Genomic DNA, 19,199 nt, shown 5'->3' with positions numbered 1-19,199 from the left:
TCTGATGCAGTCTACTCCATAAGTTACCTTTAAGTATATTTCCCTTTACACTTCGAATTCCACTTACATCCATGCTCAAGCCTTTATCCAAAGCAATTTACAAGAAATGGAGTATAATTCACATCTAGAGCTGTAGAGCCGACAGAAAACCACACGCACCGAGACCCCCTCAAAACACAATGGAGCAGGAACATTTTTACAAATCATTGTAAAAGTATTACAATGACCAAAGCAAGGTCATGAAATGACCTACAGTTAATTGGAATATTCGTGAGCATGAATATTATCACTCATTTTCTTTCTTTTGAGCATCTCCAACATATCACCTTTACGCACACAAGGCCTCGCGCTTGCTCCCCCCCAGCCCCCCAAATGTTATGCAGCATACTTTATCATTTAAACTGATTTCATTTATTTCCAGGTTTAGATTTTTTTTAAAGGTTATGCATATGTCGTTTAGGGTCTTCGTGTTTGTGCTGTGACTCTGAACTCACCAGTGTTCACAGCGAAAGGTGCGACAGTGCAGGTTTCTCGGTCACGCCTCTTTAGATATTCAGACGCAAGGGGGGTAAAGCAAAACGCACTGATATTAGCTCAACGGGAAGGTTAACACGTGAGATAGAAATGCAGCAAAGCGTCTACTTTGGCCAGATTAGCCACAAAGATGCAGAAAGGTTATTGGGAAAATATGGGAAGGATGGAAGCTTTCTCTTGAGAGACAGCCAAAGCGAGCACGGGGCTTTATGTCTCTGTGTGAGGTAAGAATCTTATGCCTATTTGGAAAACGCTCGAACAGTAAATACACCACTTTGAAAGATAAAATAGTAATTCACGTGTCTTTTTATATGAAGGAAAGCTCCATATGTGCACACATACAGGATTAACCATTCACATCAAGGCTGGGCGTTAGAGGTAAGCAGCATAAAGTTGATTTGGGCGATTTTTTTTATATTTTACATCATGTTTCTAAATTGTCTAAACAGGAAAACTCACATAACAAAGTGAAGGTAAAAAATGTGAAGCAATGCCCAGGCATGAACAGTGCTCGTGTTGTCTCTTCATATTCTTCTTATTTGGATGATAACTGTAGTTCTGAATGCAGCATTTATTTCCCTTTGCTGCCCCCTAAAAACCTCAAAAACAAATATGCATGTTAATTGCACTTTCTTTCATTTCATGTATCCCAGTTTATAGGTATACTGTTAATGCTTTACTCTTTGATGACATTACTTACTGTGTATAATAACAAATCATGAAAAAAGAAAGTTATTTTTAGATATTTCGAGTAACACCGCCTTATATTATATTAATGATGAAGTGTGTCGTTTTATAATTAAAACTAATGTATGAAATGAGACCACTTAGGTACAACTTAATGTCAAGTGTAATGGCTGTATTTTAAACATCAACTGAAGTTGTTTTTTGGAGATTTGTATAAAGCATACAAAGCCTCCTTTTGTCACATGAAATACACCTTGATTTTCATCACATAAAATCTACTTTGTTTTGTATTGTAGTTCCATGCTGCAAAGCACAAACGTGAAATTCACAGATGGTCTTCTTAAATGTGAACTGAACATTAAACAAAAAGACCTTGGGAAAGAAGGTAGACGGTGGTTTCTGAGACTAACAGACTACAGATATATGCCCAAAGGTTACCCGCTTGTGTCTGTGGTTGTTTGTTTAAAGCATGATCTGTCTTTTTGCCATAGCCACAAGATTTAGACATAGACATACACACACACACACAGACACATGCAATAAACACATAATAACAACACTGCATATAAAAATACTACAATACAAAGACGCTTAAACAGTGATGAATTCCTTTAAGGCAACTTTTCATGCCGACTAATTTTAGTATTTATTTCTCTTAAGTGTTTTCCTGTTGTGAAAGGATTTTTCTCATGATGAATCAGACGTGATTCAAGCCTGGTTAACATCTACTTTTGTGGGAGTCAGAACCTTTTTTTCTTTTGCCTTTCAATATACACTCACCGGTCACTTTAATAGTTTAGATTGGAATAACTTTGCTCAGTCTTGGTGAGCATGTGCATGCTGAAGTCTCTGATTTCTGTTCTTAGTTGATAGATGTGAAACCATACAAAGTCTGACATGTTGGACATCTTGAGACGCTTCTTCCGCTCACCGTAAAGAGTAGTTACATCAGTTACTTCCTGTCAGCTTGAACCCGTGTGGCTTTTCTCATCTGTCCTCTTTCATTAACAAGATGTCACTGGATGTTTTTTTTTTTTTTTTATACTGATGTATATGAAAAAAAGATGAAATCACCATTTTCAGCCAGAATATTAACTGAAGCACTTGCCCGGTATCTGCATGATTTTTTTTTTTTTTTTTTGCATTGTGCAGCTCACACATGATTGACTGATTACCTGAATGTGCAAGAGTAAAGGTGTTCCTATTAAAGTGGCCTCTGAGTATATGTTGCACAACCCAACTGCATTCTTCATGGAAGCTGTGGATCCATGAACTTTATGGAAGTCATTATAAAAATCAGTAAATTCTTATGTCTTTGTAGTTACACAGGATTAGAAAGAGCAAGCCTGAGGCGATGGTGGCAAGGAAGAACTCATCACAGGGAGTTTTTTCCTTGCCATCACAGCCTTGCTCATTAGGGATAAAATAGTAACTTTAATTTAAACTTTATATACATTTTTGTCTTCTCTGCTTCTCTGCTTCTGTAAAGCTGCTTTGAGACAATGTCCACTGTTAAAAGCTCTATGCAAATCACATGAATTGAATTATATTACAATCCCTTTCATTTTAACTGAATACATATTTTCTCCATTTCTTATAATATTTGAAGACTGAAATCAAGGCGAAAGTAAAGTGGTTCCAGTCACTGGATCAACTCATTGAATCCTACAAACAGACACCGCATAACATGGTTCCCCTTCTGTATCCTCTCGAAAAGTCACATCTGAATGAAGAGGAGAGACAAGTCAGAGGTGAGCTTGTGTGCTGTCATCAGGATTTGTGGTAAGATATAAGATTGTGTTCGATATGAAAAAACCTTTTCGAGTAGATACCTTTTCTGAGCGAGTAACCACAGTTAGATTACATCTACAGACACAGACATCATGGCGGGGTATAATTTTTTTTTTTTTTTTTTTTTTACAAATTTACCAGAAAGTACGAGATAGATCTAGGATAAGCCACACAGAGCGACGACTTCCACACTGAAACCGAGAGCCATAATTTAATTCGAGTGCTGGAGAATGTGCTTGTTTGTAACTTATGCTAATCAGGAAAGCTGGAATTAATGAAGACTATAAACAAACCTTTATAACTGTTATGTTTCTACTGAGAAGAAGCCTTTCTGTGCCAGTCACCACAAGCTTTGTTTAAGTCGCCCTAATATGCAGCTACTCAAATTAACATACATCTTGTTTTGACGTTCGTTACGCTCCCCGAAAGTTTATGCATTGCTTGTTTTTTTTTCCACGAAACACTGACAACAGAGAAAAGCGCTGAAGCGCGTGCTCACAGTTTCAGTGAATATTTTTTTCTCTAAAACACCAGTATATTAGAATCCCACATGATCAGATGAAATAATATGTTTCACTGCTGGCATGGTGATGGTTTCTGATTCATGGAAGGAGTGTCTAATGCTTTGTAAAAGACCTGTTAAAGACAAAGATGTTGCTTTAAGTGTGACATGTGAGAGGCTTCAGAACAGCAGGCGTTGTGGTTTCTCTGTAACACAAGTTGCAAATCAATGCAGTGGTAAATACCTGCCTCGTTTGCTGTCTAAAATCAAAACTCCATAATCTCTGAGTAAGATTTGTATTCAGACTCGTCTTTTAGGGCAACGGATCAGTATGACTACAAGACGCTGAGTTATCATGTAATTGAGACTGTTTATTTGCCACATATACTTCATCACACTTCCTTCTCTTTTATACCCCAGCTTGTTAGGAAGCTAGGGTCAGAGCTCCACTGGATCAGTAAAGGTTAAGGGCCCAGCAGTGACAGTTTGGTGGTGCTGGGGCTTCAACCCCCAACCTTCAACCCTAACCCCATTTCAAAACTTTGATCTTCTTCTTCTGAAGCCATTTATATGCTGCTTTGGATTTCTTCTTCAGGTCGTTATCATGCTGAAAGGTCAAACTTTTCCTCGTCTTCAGTTGTCTAACAGAGGTCTGATGATTTTGTGCCAAAATATAATAAAGCTATTTATGAATCACTCTATCTAGCCTAAGCTGAAAACGAGCAGCCCCATCACATAATGCTGCCACCATCGCGCTTCATCATGGGTGTGGTAAACTTCGGGTGATGAGCTGTCTTGCTTTTGAACTAAACCAGATCTTTTAGAATTAAATCTTTTTAGAATTATGCCCAAAAATATCTATCTCGGTCTCATCAGGCAATAACACATTCTGCCGAACGGTTTTGGCAAAAAGCCAAAATTTGGCTTATGATTATGATTTTACTTTTTTTCTTTTTTGGGGGAAAAACGCTTCCATCTAGCCAACCTTGCCCAGTTATGTGAAGAATACCAGAAGAATGTTGTCACATGCAGTGAGCAGTACTTGCCGGAAATTTCTGCAGCTCCTTTAATGGTGCTTTAGGTTTCTTAGCAACCAAAAATGTCCTAAAACTGTGTAGCAATACCAGTAAAAATGTGTGGTGAGGTTTCAGACACCGTGTGAAAGAAGACTTATAGAAAATACAAAATAAGGTCACATAAAGACTAGTATCCCTTCCATCCTCCTATTGTCTTCACTTTCAATTATAAATATTGTACTTAATATAACTTCTGGATTCTTAACATAAATAAATCCATGACCTTCATAAATACTTCTATAGAATTTGTGCAGTCTGATTTTGCACACTACACAAGAAATTGTTTAAAAGAGGACCTAGAGGAAAGTCCTATTTAATTTCCAGTCATACCAAGTGATTCATCTAAATTACAGACGCCTAACTTAAGTGATACTAACAACATCGTCATATCAGAAACGCACGAGTTTCAAACTGCCTGTCATGGGATTTCAAAAAAAAAACAAAACTAAAACTAAAAAAAAAAAAATCATGCCTTTTCAGACATTAAAATATTTACATATTAAAAGAACAACAACAAAAATAAGTATAATATTTTATAATATAATATAATATTTTCATGAAATTTTAAATATCAAATAAAATGATGATGCATATTTTTTTTTTGGGACTGGTTAAAAGTACAAAAGGGCACTGATTCCAAAACAGTTTTATCCTTTATTTTTTTCTCACTCCTAAAGCGTATCATGTTACTGAGAAAATTAACCTTGTCAAGGTTAAAAGCAAGGCTCTGTGTCTCTCTGTAAGACTCTCTACTGAAAGAAACGTAAAGTTACAGCTTTAACTGTTACGAAGCAGCGAAAGTGAAAGGATCCTTCCTTAAATACTGACTTTCTTTTCAGAGTAAATATCAGCATGTCAGCAATTATGTCTTTTTTTATATCCGTTTATGCAGAACTAACTCTCAGAAGTATTGACTTCATATTGACTAATAATATGGAGAAAATAAGAACTTTGAATCACTTCAATATCGAACATTCACACAATTGCTTTGAGAGGAAAAACATAGATGCGGTATTGTGCCCTTGGACTTGGTGTGCCCTTGGACTTGGTGTGCCCTTGGACTTGCCCTTGGTGTTTATATTGTGTATATTTAAAGCACTGAATAGTTCAGTGGCATATTCAGCTACCGTTTGCATTATTATTGATTATTATACTGATTATTTTAAAATGTCTTATTGCCGAGTTCAAAATTAAGAATATATGTCCATAGTTAGGTTTTTTTTTTTTATTTATTTGCATAATAACAAATTTTTACTACTAATTCTTTTATTGTTTGTTTTGGTAGCCTTTCTTGCTCTGGCAGTTGTGCATGTGGTTTTAACCACAGCCCTCAGCAGCAGATACATAATCAGTCATACAGCTGTGCATTGTATCTCTTTTCTCTTACAATTTGGCAATTCTAACTCTTTCTTTCCACTGTGTGTTCATTTATCAACAGAAGAAGCCTACATGGAAATGTGATGACCGCTCTAGAGTGACCGATTCAGAGGGATTATGTCTGTGTAAATCAGTTTTCCACACTGCTTTTAAGAAGTAATGCAAGCGTCGGTTATCTGTAAAAAAAAAAAAAAAAAAAAAAACAAAAAGAGAGAAAAAACAAGAGCTTTGCCTCCATCTATCGTTGTTTACTGCATCAAAAGTGACCCTACCTGGCCTTCTGTTCATTCAGGCTATGAAAATATTCCACAAGATGGCAGTGAAGCTACGAAAAATCTGTGAGCGCACCACTACATCTGACTTCCCCTTAAGTTCAGAAGGAAGTTCGTAAAGTCTTTGTGATGGATTCTGTGTTCAGGGAATTTCCACTTGAAAGAGTTTAGTTATCATTCAATTCCAATAAATGAAAATAAATAAATAAATAAATAAATAAATAAATAAATAAATCAATCAATCAATCAATCAATCAATCAATCAATCAATCAATCAATCCATTGACTGTGTGCTGAATTCAGGAAATTGAATTCAGGATAGTATACAGTTTTACAGCCTGCCCTATATCTACTAGCCATTCATTTTTCTCTAAGCTTTGCTACGTTTTTATACAAAGTGAGTTTTACAAATGTATGACTACTACGTGTATCTTCAATAAAATACAGTTAAATATTTGAAGACAAACCCGATTGGACTGAAAATAGCGAATATTTCGACACGATGTTTCACAAGAATTTTCCAAGATTATTCATTTATGTGCCCGAAATTCCACTCAGGAGAACATACCACAGAAATGCCAACAATTACTGCTTACTATCTGTCTTACCTCAACACTGCGTGGTCAGCAAGTCAAAAGACCAATTTGGCAAAAAAAAGAAGATGTGAAAGTATAGTGACCAATTGCAGGGTCACCCACATAAAGATTAGACATGGGTGACTCAGAACCCTTACGAGAACAGCAATACTGTATATAAAGTCTGGGAATAGACGCAGAGGAGCAGGGGATATTCCTTCTATGTCAATCATATTGTATTTTAATGACCTTCAAATGATTTCCAATAAAACAAAATATAATATGGTTTTCGGGACACTGAACAAGACATTTTTTTTGGAAAGCCCCTGACTGTGGCCAAAAGCCAGCGCCGTCTAGAGATTACTCACCCCTTTCTAGTTGAGTGTGTGATGTGTATTATTTTACGAAATGAACTACTAGAAATAAAAAAAAGACACGATCTGGTGACATTCATAATTATTTTATTTACCCTGTGTCACATCAATGCATCGACAGTGTTTCAGCAACAGATTTAGCCTTGCATTTCATGATATGTGAATATCTTTAAATGTTTTATGAAACTTTTCTCTGTAATCTATTTCCTGGTACTGCTGATCTCATTGCGGTGACCATGTTGAACCGACAAACTATTGTGTCTAATGATCAAGCCAACAAGTGGTCACTTCCTTTTAAGTTTACAGAGAGGTTTCATTTCGTTTTGTCTTGTTTCAAAACCTAAATGGAAATAAAATGAACAGATGTTTATTTTGTTTTTGTTTTAATTGACTATTTTTGTAAATACAGTTATTTTTTTATTTATTTTTTTTTTAAATACTGATTATTATGATTATTATTATGCTTTTATTGTTTTCATTTGTTTCACCAACTAAAGCCTGGAAATGAAATATTCACAAATCCAAATGAACAGAGTCGGCAAGTAAGCAATTCTAAAGGCTATTTCCTGATGGTCTTAACCAGAGACTCAATTCTGTTTTCATAAAATACATGACCAAAAAAAGCTCCATGTAGAAATACATTCTAGTTTATTAAATAGTCTTAAATTGCAGCACAAGAAAATCTATTTCAGCACCTGTTTTCATTTTTTTTTTTTTTTATCACCCACTTTGTTATTTAAAGCACATAGTGATCTTTGTTAGCGGTACACCAGGCACAAGAGGCAAATCTTTAATCTGCCCTTCTTGCTACTACCCAGAACTGGCATATATACATCCGGGTCATTGAAGATTTCATGAATTTTAAAATAAATCCGAAATATTGAAAAAAGATGAAAAAGTACAATATGAAAAAATACAACTTTTGTTAAAACGAATAAATTATGTACACAAAAATACACGACACGGACGTGAGCATCCTGATCCGAGATCAATTTCAGTGCATAGGATCTTCAGAATTGTTCAGTATGAATCAAAGAATAAACACAAAAAGAAACCATTATAAGAAAAACCAATCAGTCCTGTATCCGATGTCCTTGTGTCAAAATGTTTCACACTGAGACCATGGGAAATATGAAATATAAAGCATACTGTGCTAGATATTACAAAGCTTTTGTACACATAAACACGATGGAAAGTACCCATGTGAAATGCTCTAATGCCTTTAAGGGAAGGATGTGCATTTAGTCATAGGCTTGCTAAAAATAATTACAGCAATAAACAGTGAGACACTTGAAAGAAATGTATGAATCTACACTACCAGTCAAAAGTTTGGACACACCTTTTAATTCAATGTTTTTTGTTTGGGGATTTATTTTCTACATTCTAGAACAATACTGGAGATTTCAAAACTATGAAATAACACACATGGACTTAAGTAATCCATATGTAACGACAACAAAAAACAGTCAGTTGTTATTTTAAGACACGAAGGTCAGGTGTTCTGGAATAGTTCTTGCAAGAACAGTATTGTCAAGTGCATTTACAAAACCCATCGAGCACCATGATGAAACTGGCTCACATGAAGACCATCCCAGTAAAGCAAGACCAAAACTTACCTCTGCTGAAGAAAATCAGCCTTAGAAATCACCAATTATTAGCACCTCAGATTAGAGCCGTTATGAAGGCTTTACAGAGCATCAGTAGCAGACATATCTCAATATCAACTGTTCAAAGGAGATTATTGTGTATTTCGGCCGCCTTCAACATTGTTTTACAATGTAGAAAGAAATAAACATCAGGAAAGACCATGGAATTAGAAGGTGTGTCCAAACTTTTGACTGGTAGTGTATATATATTCATTATACAACCTGTTTATATTTTCTGCGTTATTTGGATATAAAATATATGTACTAAAGCATTTTAACTGATTGCTATAAAGACAGTGCTGAAGAACATCACAGTATCTGCACAACCCATAGGCTTGTTCATGTTGTGTATTTAACTGAAAACATTGAGCATAAGGCATAACAGTGATACAATAATACTGTTGGCTTTTTTGGGGCAGGAAAAATGACACATAAGGCGATAGCTCGTGCTTTTGTTCACTCACTTATAACCACAGCTGTCTGCAGAACTATTCTGTTTTAGCCCCTCTTTTACACCTAATAACCACTGAGAAGTGTGCAACATGCAACATCCTCAAACTCTGTTTAACTTATCCTATTTGTGCAGAGTCTCACAAAGTCTGACCAGTTTTCTATAATGTAGATAATGCTGGGTTTTTTTTAAAGACGTCAATGTAGAATTGTTCAACCGATCACCTCAAGGATTTCCGCCCCTTCTTCACATTGTTTAGCTGGCATATCCTGGTATAAAAAACAGACAAACATGTCATATGTCATTATTGCATAAGTGGAATGTTAGCCCTACAGAACACGATTAAATCCCATATGTAAGGTTTATTAGTTTACCTGATTGTAATAGTTTTTCTCAAGAATCATTTGGACATTCCTGGATGGGTTTGGAATGGAAGGAAACAGCTTATCAAATAACCTAAGGAAATAGAAATTGTCAATTTCAAAGAAAGATAAATAAATAAATAAATAAATAAATCATATCCTGCGTAGTCAAAGTGTATTTATTACATATATTGTTTACTATATTGTTTTGTTGTCATGATCCCAACCTTTTTTAGTCCAGGTTATATGGATGAATGACTGGAAATCCCACTTGACTTGACATAACGAACTAACGAGTTATAGCCAAGAGTTGTTTAAGTCTAGAGCAAAGCTAATTTAGACGATGGCAATAAGACTTTGGTATAAGAACACAGGGTTTGTTTATGCTCTCCTGCTTTTGTTTCGTTACAAAACTTTGATCCAAATCAATGAACTGTAACAGATGATTCTGAAACGTGTAAAGCATAAAATATCCTGCTTGAACCCATTTCCTCATTTCTATAGTTCAGTTCTCTAATGTGTAACTTGATGACGCTGTTAACAAATTTAGTTTGTGATCTTTCCTTAGAAGACTGACTTTGTACATTCGTCAAGCCAATGAGCCCCCCCCCCTTCCCTATGCATCAGAGATACACCAACACAGAAATCATTTGAACTTATAAAAAGGCGCCTACTTTAACAATCTTTCAGTAAATGTGTGTAAAGGTTTGATCACCTGTAACAGGCAAAGTGTAGTTGTGAAACAGCTTATTTGCATGTAGTGCAATGAAACATAAACGTAAAGGCAGACAGGTGACCAGAAGTGGTTATTTTTTGACACGCGTCTTTTTTGTTTTTTTTGATTCAGTTATTTCAGCTAAGGTGTTTGTTTACAGCTTGCAGCTAGGGCAGATCGACCGCCCTGTCCTCCAGTCGATGAGTTTGTGTTAGCTTGAATTTTTCCCCATATACTTTACTTTATGGCAAAAATTAAAAAAACAAACAAACAATTCATGTATTCTTTGTCCCTGACCTTTGTCCCTGAACTAACATGAGGATGTGATTCTGACTCCAAAAAAACCTCTCTGAATCTCTCTTAGAGAATACATAATATGCATTTTAAACTTGGCAGTGTTAGCAATTAAGTCAAGGTTTAACCCCTATGTTCTATTTGGGGTCTTTAAACTGTGAAAAGATCTATGTATTATCTTTCCAGAAGTGTGTTTTTTAATGTTTCTGATGTCTGCTAGGACATAACTATGCACATGTGATGCTTGGCCCCTGTAATAATTGTTATTGAGAGCAAAGTATTTTCACATGCTTTGAATCCGCTATACTGAATCTCTCTCTCTCTCTCTCTCTTTCTCTCTTGCTAACAAAGAATGTCTGAAATATCACAAGTATTTGCATATAACACAAATTATCTTTTTTTCTGTTCTCTATTATCTATCTTTTTTGGTTTTCACCATTAGATAGGTTTCAAGAAAAAAGGTGTTTGGCCATCCTTTTGGCCAGCTAATTTGCTCTCCATAATACCAATATTACCATAAAATATACAAATATTTTATGGTAATATTGGTATTATGGAGAGCAAATTAGTTATCTAGCTGGGGAAGAGTTCTCAGCTAGTTTGTCTTAGCTAACAGTGACATGTGCCTGTTACTTTTTCCACCAGCACTAGGAAACAGAGGCTGAGTCTGGTACTGGAAATTTTCTTTTTAAAAAAAAAAAAAAATAAATAAATAAAAATAAAATTAATAATAATAATAATTGATATCTGACCAGCGTCATTAGTAATGTTACTATTTTGCAAAACATTTTTTTCTGTGTTTTTTTTTTTCCATCAAACAAAAGAGATATTTATATTTGTTCAATGGCATATATATAGAACATATACAGCGTTATATTATATTATTTTGTGTAAATGATACGGTTATTTCTGTCTTTAGATTAGATTAGATCAGATTAGATTCAACTTTATTGTCACTGCACATGTGGGTACAAGGCAACGAAAGACAGTTAGCATCTAACCAGAAGTACATTTTCGCAGTGCAAATAATTAGCACACATAATCAGTCTATAGATAAATAAATAATTTGCATATATAAACAATATACAAAAATATATAAATAATTTGCAGACACAAACAGTAGTTGATTTCCTGAAATGAACATTCCCAATCAAAAAAATGTAAGAGTTTTATTTCTTATGTAAGATACATTTATTTCTATTCTTTTATCAGCTCAATAAGCTCAGGATAAATGGAAATGAACTTTTAAGCAGGAAAAAGGGGGTTCATTTTAAAAAAAATATAGTTATCATTTTCACAGTTTAATCAGTGGTGTCACCGTGACGCCAAATGACCAGGACGCAACGCAAATCTAAGCAGAACATGAAGTTTCAATAAGTTAATATTATATTAGTTAGTGTAATTCGAGTAAGACACTAGAAATGTTTACCTCTGGAACTTGCAGACCAGCAGAAAAGCCAAAAGAATCATAGGAAGCACAAAAACAATGGATGCAATCACACCTGCATTAAGCTCGTAGGTAGGCTTAGCTGGGCCGACCACTGTTTCAAACAAGAAAAAAAAACAAAAAACAAGATTTTTAAACTTTACACTTAAAACCAGGGTTGCCATTTACATGCTTCAAAATGACTTACCAATGGGTGTACTCCACTCACTCCATTGAGCATTAGTGACACAGCTTTTTGTTTGTTTGGATCTTATTTGAATAGTATAACTCTTTGTTGGTTCAAAGTTTGTCACGTTATATGCCAATTTATTGGTCACATTTACTAACTGGAGAAAAGAAAAACATGTTAGCGCTGCAAGCACTGCAAGTAAACTCCAAAGTAGAAGTATGAAATGTGTACAAATTCTTACCTCATTATTAATCTTCAGACCATACGTAAAACATTTGTTCAGTTTAGAACTAAAACTTCTTGTCTGCAACCACTGTATCTCTAAGTTTCTTGACTTATATAAATGTATAGTAATTTCTGGGGGACTTGGCACTTCTGGAAAACAGTTCAAATGTTGTGGAATTAACCAAAATGTCACTTAAAATGTTTAACATGTGTATAATTACAAAGTGCATTAGCATATACATATTTTGCCATGTAAGTTCATGCTTAGGATCTAGGGCACTGTCATTTTACCTAGCCTTATAATGTGCTGTTTTTTGGTTGTTTTTTTTTAAGTGTGTCTTCAACAAACTGAAAATTTCAGTCCTATTCTGGATAGCAGTGTTGTGTGAATTTTATTTTGTCAATCAAAAGACATACATATGAAGAAATCTAATATTTTTCAGCTATATGCAGGAAGGCTGTGACGTATATCAAGATTTTACATAGTAATTGACTTTTATGAAGAGTCAGGGATTTTTAGAACCGCTTGGAAATGTGTAGTCGTAGTAATGTGTAGTAAGTAGAAAAGTTATAGGAATGATTAAAAATTAAATTGAGAACAGGCTGATTTTAGAATTAGTTAGAAAATTCTACTTTACAAAACATGCATGATGTTTAATTATTGCATGTAAATACAGATAGTTCTAGTGGTGTGTGGTTATATGGAACCATTTTACATGAAAGTTCTTACCGATTTCTGTTGTTTCATAATTTTGCAAGATGATGTACCAGTAGCCATTTATTGTAACGTTGACCTTAACAGACAGACATGAATCCTCAAAAAAATTGTTCCCTCTGTGGCATTCAACCAATTTTTTTGAACTATCTGAGACACAATTTAGATGATGGACTTCGTTGCTCTCGTCTAGAATGCTGTGAGGACGAAAAACATAAAAATGAATAATACATAAAGACGAATAACATCGCTCAGTAGGGATAACCACAACATTGACCAACACTTACTAAAAGGCAGAATACTGTGCATTCTCAGGAAGTGAGTCTGTGCTCCAGGAACAATTTAATTTATCTTCATCATAGATGACACATCGGATTGCATATATACCTGAGAAATAAAGTCAGAATTCAAGGTGTCACAAAATGGAAACTTACTTCAGTGTTACTTGACTGTTATAAGGACTCAAAAGGAAATGGAACAAAAATAACCGAATTTAATGGGTTAATAAAGCCACCAACCATTTTCTACATTTGTTCCATTAAAAAACATTAAAAGCCATGCTTTTTAAAAAGCAAATACTTTAAAAAGCCATGTAAAATCTCAAATTTAATATGTAATCCTAGAGATTTTTTCCCCCTTTTTTCAATAACAGCATGCTCTTGCATTACTACTGCACAACAGTACTTTGCTAAACTTCATTTATTTAAAAATAAAACCCTCATCCAATTCAGGTATTTATAGTTAGATTTTGTGTACCATCTGAAAGACAAGTTCTGTTCTGACTTACACTACCAGTCAAAAGTTTGGACACACTTTCTAATTCAATGTTTTTTGTTTAGGGATTTATTTTCTACATTCTAGAACAATACTGGTGATTTCAAAACTATGAAATAACACACATGGACTTAAGTAATCCATATGTAATGACAACAAAAAACAGTCAGTTGTTATTTTAAGACACGAAGGTCAGGTGTTCTGGAATAGTTCTTGCAAGAACAGTATTGTCAAGTGCATTTACAAAACCCATCGAGCCCCATGATGAAACTGGCTCACATGAAGACCCTCCCAGTAAAGCAAGACCAAAACTGACCTCTGCTGCAGAGGAGAAGTTCATTTAGAGTTACCAGCCTCAGAAATCACCAATTAACAGCACCTCAGATTAGAGCCGTTATGAAGGCTTTACAGAGCATCAGTAGCAGACATATCTCAATATCAACTGTTCAAAGGAGATTATTGTGGATTTCGGCCGCCTTCAGCATTGTTTTACAATGTAGAAAGAAATAAACATCAGGAAAGACCATGGAATTAGAAGGTGTGTCCAAACTTTTGACTGGGAGTGTACATTATAAAAGCTATAACTGCTTTGTAACACTAATGTTTATTTTCCTGTGCTTCTTTGTTTTATTACCCTGAAGAGGTTAGTGAGTGAACTACTGTATATAGCGGTTGTAAATGAAAACTGATACTAACTAGTCTCGAGGATGTTCCGTAACATTAAAAGTAACTAAAAAAATATATTCACATCAAACTCAGCAAAGAGTGATATAATCTGTGTGCAACTTAATTGTCCTCATGAATTCCTAATAGTTGCTCATAATAATGACAGAATTGTTGGCAAAAATACAAAATTTCAGTTTTTTTCTGGTGAAAACCCTAATGCATCATTCCAGTCAAGGAACCCCAGCAGCAAAATACGTAGAGATGAATCTATCCACTGCTCCTAAATGGGGCACATATCAGAATATATTGAAAAAAATAACTAACATCTAATACAGCTACATTATAATCAACAAGCAAGAAATGAAAAAAAGAACCAATCAACCACTTTACAGTGACCCAACACACCAGAAGAATTTTAGAGATAATTTTAGAGATAAAATACAGGAAGTCAATGCCCTTATGTTGTTTATTCACAATTCTGACTAAAACATGTAAGAGCGTCTGTTAAATATACTAAGTTCAACCTTGATCTTGAACAAGCTGTTATAGGAAAATGAAGCTGACTTTTCTAAACCTACTTTGCATTGTTTCATTTAAGTTTTGCATCTCAATAAAAGTGAGTAATTTTGTTAAATGAAAGTAAATGCCTTTGGGCTGAGTTACTTGAATTTATGTGAGTCACACTGTCCATTGTCTGTTCAACAGTGGCGTTTGTCTGAGAACAAGAACAGAAATAGACATTTAAATCAATTCAATTCTTTTTCTATACATGGCTTTCAAAATTAGATAACTACATATCCAAAAATAGGAGTGCTGTACCTCTGTACAACTGTCGTCTATGTTATCGCCTGCAACCAAAGTACAAAAATCAACAGTGAATGATAAAGTGTATGTTGCCAATGAAAATAAATATCGACATCTCATTCATCTACTTAATAGAAAGAACACTGACCATTTACGTCTACCAGAAACAAGGAGAGAGTCACCAGCAATTCACACAGCCTCATTTTGAACTGCGCTATGAGAACATGTTGATTAACACGTGACACATCGTGTGTTTAAACAATCATGTATTTATTAAATAAAAATCATAAAATTATGAGAAATGATGAGAAAGTGTCTGAATAAAAATAAGCTTACCTCTCAGGGCCACTCTTTCTGAGACGGAGTTTGGGTAAGACTTTAAGTTACAGAAGGAGAGAGAGAAATGTGCTTAGGTTTACTGGAAAGCATATTGAGGAAGTGACAGTGGGGGAGTTTCCACCCCGTTCTCTGCTACTTAAAGTGATAGTTTGTGTTTAGTGTAACATTTACACAAATATTGTCAATTACACTTGAATTCACAAACCAATTTAAAAAGAAATCTCTGGGAACAATACAGTAGCGTTGGCATATTTTCATGTTATCTAGTGGCACATAAGCTATAGCAATATCAAAACGCATTAAAAAGAACCCCTTTAAAATAAGCTATTTTGTTAAATGTATATGAAATAACGTTAATCATTTTCTTGACTGTTACAATGACAGTGTGTGTTTTTCCCTTCCCACTGCAGGAAAAATTATTACTTTGATCTGCATAGACTAAGTCTATCCTGGATTATTCAGATGACTTACTAGTAACATAAAGTATTCATTCGTTCATTCATTCATGTTTCAGTTCTCCTGGTGGTGATCATGGAGTCAGCAGGAAGAGAATATCACCATGTACTCCTCTATCCCAAGTCTACCCCAGCTGCTCATGATAATCCTCATATGGCACGCCAGCTGTGATCTATTCAGCAGGTCCTGTGTGGCCAGCCTCAGACCACAAATTAACTAGTAAATAGAGAATTTCTTCAGCAAACGCTTCTAAAAGACAGGTTCACTACCACAGACCTCACTATGACAAGTGTAACACTGCTAATTAATGCTTTTTTTTCTCCATCAATTATGAATAAGACACTTAAACACTTTGGCTAAGCTGATGATGTCCACTACCTAGTGGTCTATGTTATGTAGGAAAATGGACTAAATTGATCCTAGGGGTCTAAGTGTTAACAGGATTACTTTCAGGTGCATTATCATTCTGATCAGCATAAAATGGGTGCTGAATGAATTAATTAATGTTTTCTATAGCATCTGAAGTGTCAGGAAAAAAAGCTGCCACTGTTTACATTACTGCCATCTACTGTTTCTGGGTGGTATTGCCAGTGGAAGCGACAACTGTAAACAGACTTGTATGCATGTTATTTCTTAGTCATTTGCATAGCTGGAACCCTGGTGTAATTTTAAATAGCGGATGGTAGGAAATGATCCTCTGCCCGTTTTTTTTTTTTTTGCCTGTTCTGCATTCTGTTTCATCTTTTGGATGTTCTGAACTGCAAATGATTTGCAGACTTGCATTGATTCACTGTTGCTAGGCCAAATCCACTGATTCACCGATTCACTTGGGCAGTATTACTGGATTTAAGCACAAAGTCTCCACCGTATCATCTGACTCCGATTACATGGATAGCAAGAGCATGCAGATCTCTCACTCTTTTTGCCATAATAGACACTCGAGCCATAATACTGATGTGATGCAATTTTATTTACAAATAAAAAAAAAAAAAAAAAAAAACGCAATTTAAGTACCTTTCAGGTCCACGGTTCACAAACTCCTTTTTCCCCCCAACTGCAGCCTACAAACAGAGCCACCGAGAACAGTACTCACCAGAACAGGCGACCGAACTGGAAACACTGGGATGTAACTGGAGCAGAGATGGAGGGCAATGACGCTGCTTCCTGCAACGATTCGGATATGGAAGAAGGGATTTTTGGTGGGGTTTTTGAAATAGTAACTGGACAGTATTGGGGTGGGGGGGTGGGGCGACTGCATGTCAAGCATCTAAATTCAGATCGTGAAAATGGGACAGCAACAAGTAAAGGGACGAATGAATTAGATGAATTAGAATATAAACCACGTATAATTTTTGTTCAAGAATCTTGGTAAATGAGTTTGGTAGTTCAGTTTTGTAGAGTTATGCGGCTTAGGGATAGTATAGTTGGAAATGGTGGAGTGGTGTTTTAGGGACCGTCTACAAATAAAAATCAGTAAAAACATATTTTGTGATAACAAGAGGTGTACCTCGTGGGGGTTTCCAATTAGATTATTTTGGTACTAGTTTTGGGTCACATGGCATATGTATATTTAATAAGAAATTAGGAGAACTGGGGCACGTAGCCAGGTAAGTAACAAGTACCACATTTCAGTCGTACAGAAATTTGTCGACGGTCCCTAAAATACCGCTTCTGAATGTCTGTCTAATGTCCGAATATCAGACTAACTTTACTGTGTTAATATCTCATTCACACACAGTCCCCGCTTTAAGCTTAGCTTAAAACAATATAAACGTTTGCACTTAGCAAGCAAGACAAGACAAGACAAGACAGTGCAGACAAACAACATATAGGCCGACTTTGTGCAATGAATAAGAGGTTGTGGAGACCATACTGATGCAGATGCACCTCTCTGAGGGTCTAACACCCTCCTTGCTGAAAGTGTCAAATTCCTTCAGACATACCAAATATTTTAAATCTTTTATATTTTAAATTTCTCATATGATTGATTTATACAGTGAGGGAAAAAATTATTTGATCCCTGCTGATTTTGTATGCTTGCCCACTGGCACAGTAATGACCAGTCTATCATTTTAATGGTAGTTTTATTTTAACAGTGAGAGACATTAGAAATTGATTTGCATTTTAATGAGTGAAATAAGTATTTGATCCCCTGTCAATCAGCAAGATTTCTGAAGGTGTCTTTAAAAACAGGTAACAAGCTGAGATTAGGAGCACTCTCTTGAAGGGCAGCTTGTTACCTGTATAAAACACACCTGTCCACAGAAACAATCAATCAATCAGATTCCAAACTCTCCACCATGGCCAAGACCAAAGAGCTGTCCAAGGATGTCAAGAACAAGATTATAGACCTACACAAGGCTGGAATGAGCTACAAGTCCATCGCCAAGCAGTTTGGTGAGAAGGTGACAGCAGTTGGTGCGATTATTCCCAAATGGAAGAAACACAAAATAACTGCCATTCTCCCTGGGTCTGGGGCTCCATGCAAAATCTTAATTTGTGGAGTTTCAATGATCAGGAGAATGGTGAGGATTAAGCCCAGCACTACATGGAAGGATCTTTTCAATGATCTAAAGTCACCAAGAAAACAATTGGTAGCACACTACGCCATGAAGGACAGAAATCCTGCAGCACCTGCAAGGTCCCCCTGCTCAAGAGAGCACATGTACAGGCCCATCTGAGGTTTGCCAATGAACATCTGAATGATTCAGAGGGGAACTGGGTGAAAGTGTTGTGGTCAGATGAGACCAAAATCGAGCTCTTTGGCATCAACTCAACTTGCCGTGTTTGGAGGAGGAGGAATGCTGCCTATGACCCCCAAGAACACCATCCCCAGGTGAAGGGCATTAAAGGGACAATGGACGGGGCCATGTACCGTCAAATCTTGGGTGATAACCTCCTTCCCTCAGCCAGGACATTGAAAATGGGTTGTGGATAGGTGTTCCATC

At 35.7% G+C, this 19,199-nt stretch overlaps 2 protein-coding genes across 3 annotated transcripts; one reads left to right on the top strand and one right to left on the bottom strand.

The window, feature by feature from the left end:
- Positions 1-544: 544 nt before the first annotated feature.
- On the top strand, positions 545-7,558 carry LOC131347027 (SH2 domain-containing protein 1A-like). Of its 2 annotated transcripts, none has more exons than XM_058380864.1 (4): positions 545-758; positions 852-912; positions 2,831-2,972; positions 6,032-7,558. In XM_058380864.1, the coding sequence occupies exons 1-4, from the start codon at positions 625-627 to the stop codon at positions 6,049-6,051; spliced, it is 357 nt and encodes a 118-aa protein (XP_058236847.1). In that variant the 5' UTR covers positions 545-624; the 3' UTR covers positions 6,052-7,558. The 2 variants fall into 2 exon arrangements, with proteins under 2 accessions (XP_058236847.1, XP_058236846.1); XM_058380863.1 differs by having other exon boundaries at positions 547-758; positions 6,029-7,558.
- Positions 7,559-7,819: 261 nt separating this feature from the next.
- LOC131347026 (interleukin-5 receptor subunit alpha-like) lies at positions 7,820-17,455 on the bottom strand. Its single transcript, XM_058380862.1, has 12 exons — positions 17,345-17,455; positions 15,793-15,832; positions 15,605-15,670; positions 15,472-15,500; positions 15,316-15,367; positions 13,500-13,599; positions 13,228-13,409; positions 12,514-12,647; positions 12,291-12,429; positions 12,086-12,197; positions 9,660-9,741; positions 7,820-9,554 (listed from the first exon to the last, which is right to left on the bottom strand). Exons 3-12 carry the CDS (start codon positions 15,657-15,659, stop codon positions 9,498-9,500), a joined length of 942 nt encoding a protein of 313 aa, XP_058236845.1. The 5' UTR covers positions 15,660-15,670; positions 15,793-15,832; positions 17,345-17,455; the 3' UTR covers positions 7,820-9,497.
- Between the last annotated feature and the right edge of the window lie 1,744 nt (positions 17,456-19,199).

The sequence above is a fragment of the Hemibagrus wyckioides genome, linkage group LG26 (assembly GCF_019097595.1).
Source record: "Hemibagrus wyckioides isolate EC202008001 linkage group LG26, SWU_Hwy_1.0, whole genome shotgun sequence".
Classification (NCBI taxonomy): Eukaryota; Metazoa; Chordata; class Actinopteri; order Siluriformes; family Bagridae; genus Hemibagrus; species Hemibagrus wyckioides.
This window is presented reverse-complemented; position numbering and strand designations above follow the sequence as displayed.

Coding starts and splice junctions, on each gene's coding strand:
- LOC131347027 (XM_058380863.1), top strand. CDS start 625: ATGCAGCAAAGCGTCTACTTTGGCCAGATTAGCCACAAAGATGCAGAA. Junction 759..851: donor GCTTTATGTCTCTGTGTGAG/GTAAGAATCTTA, acceptor TTTTATATGAAG/GAAAGCTCCATATGTGCACA. Junction 2,973..6,028: donor AGAGGAGAGACAAGTCAGAG/GTGAGCTTGTGT, acceptor ATTTATCAACAG/AAGAAGCCTACATGGAAATG.
- LOC131347026 (XM_058380862.1), bottom strand. CDS start 15,659: ATGAGGCTGTGTGAATTGCTGGTGACTCTCTCCTTGTTTCTGGTAGAC. Junction 15,501..15,604: donor GTTTCTGGTAGACGTAAATG/GTCAGTGTTCTT, acceptor CTTTGGTTGCAG/GCGATAACATAGACGACAGT. Junction 12,430..12,513: donor GTCTGAAGATTAATAATGAG/GTAAGAATTTGT, acceptor TCTTTTCTCCAG/TTAGTAAATGTGACCAATAA.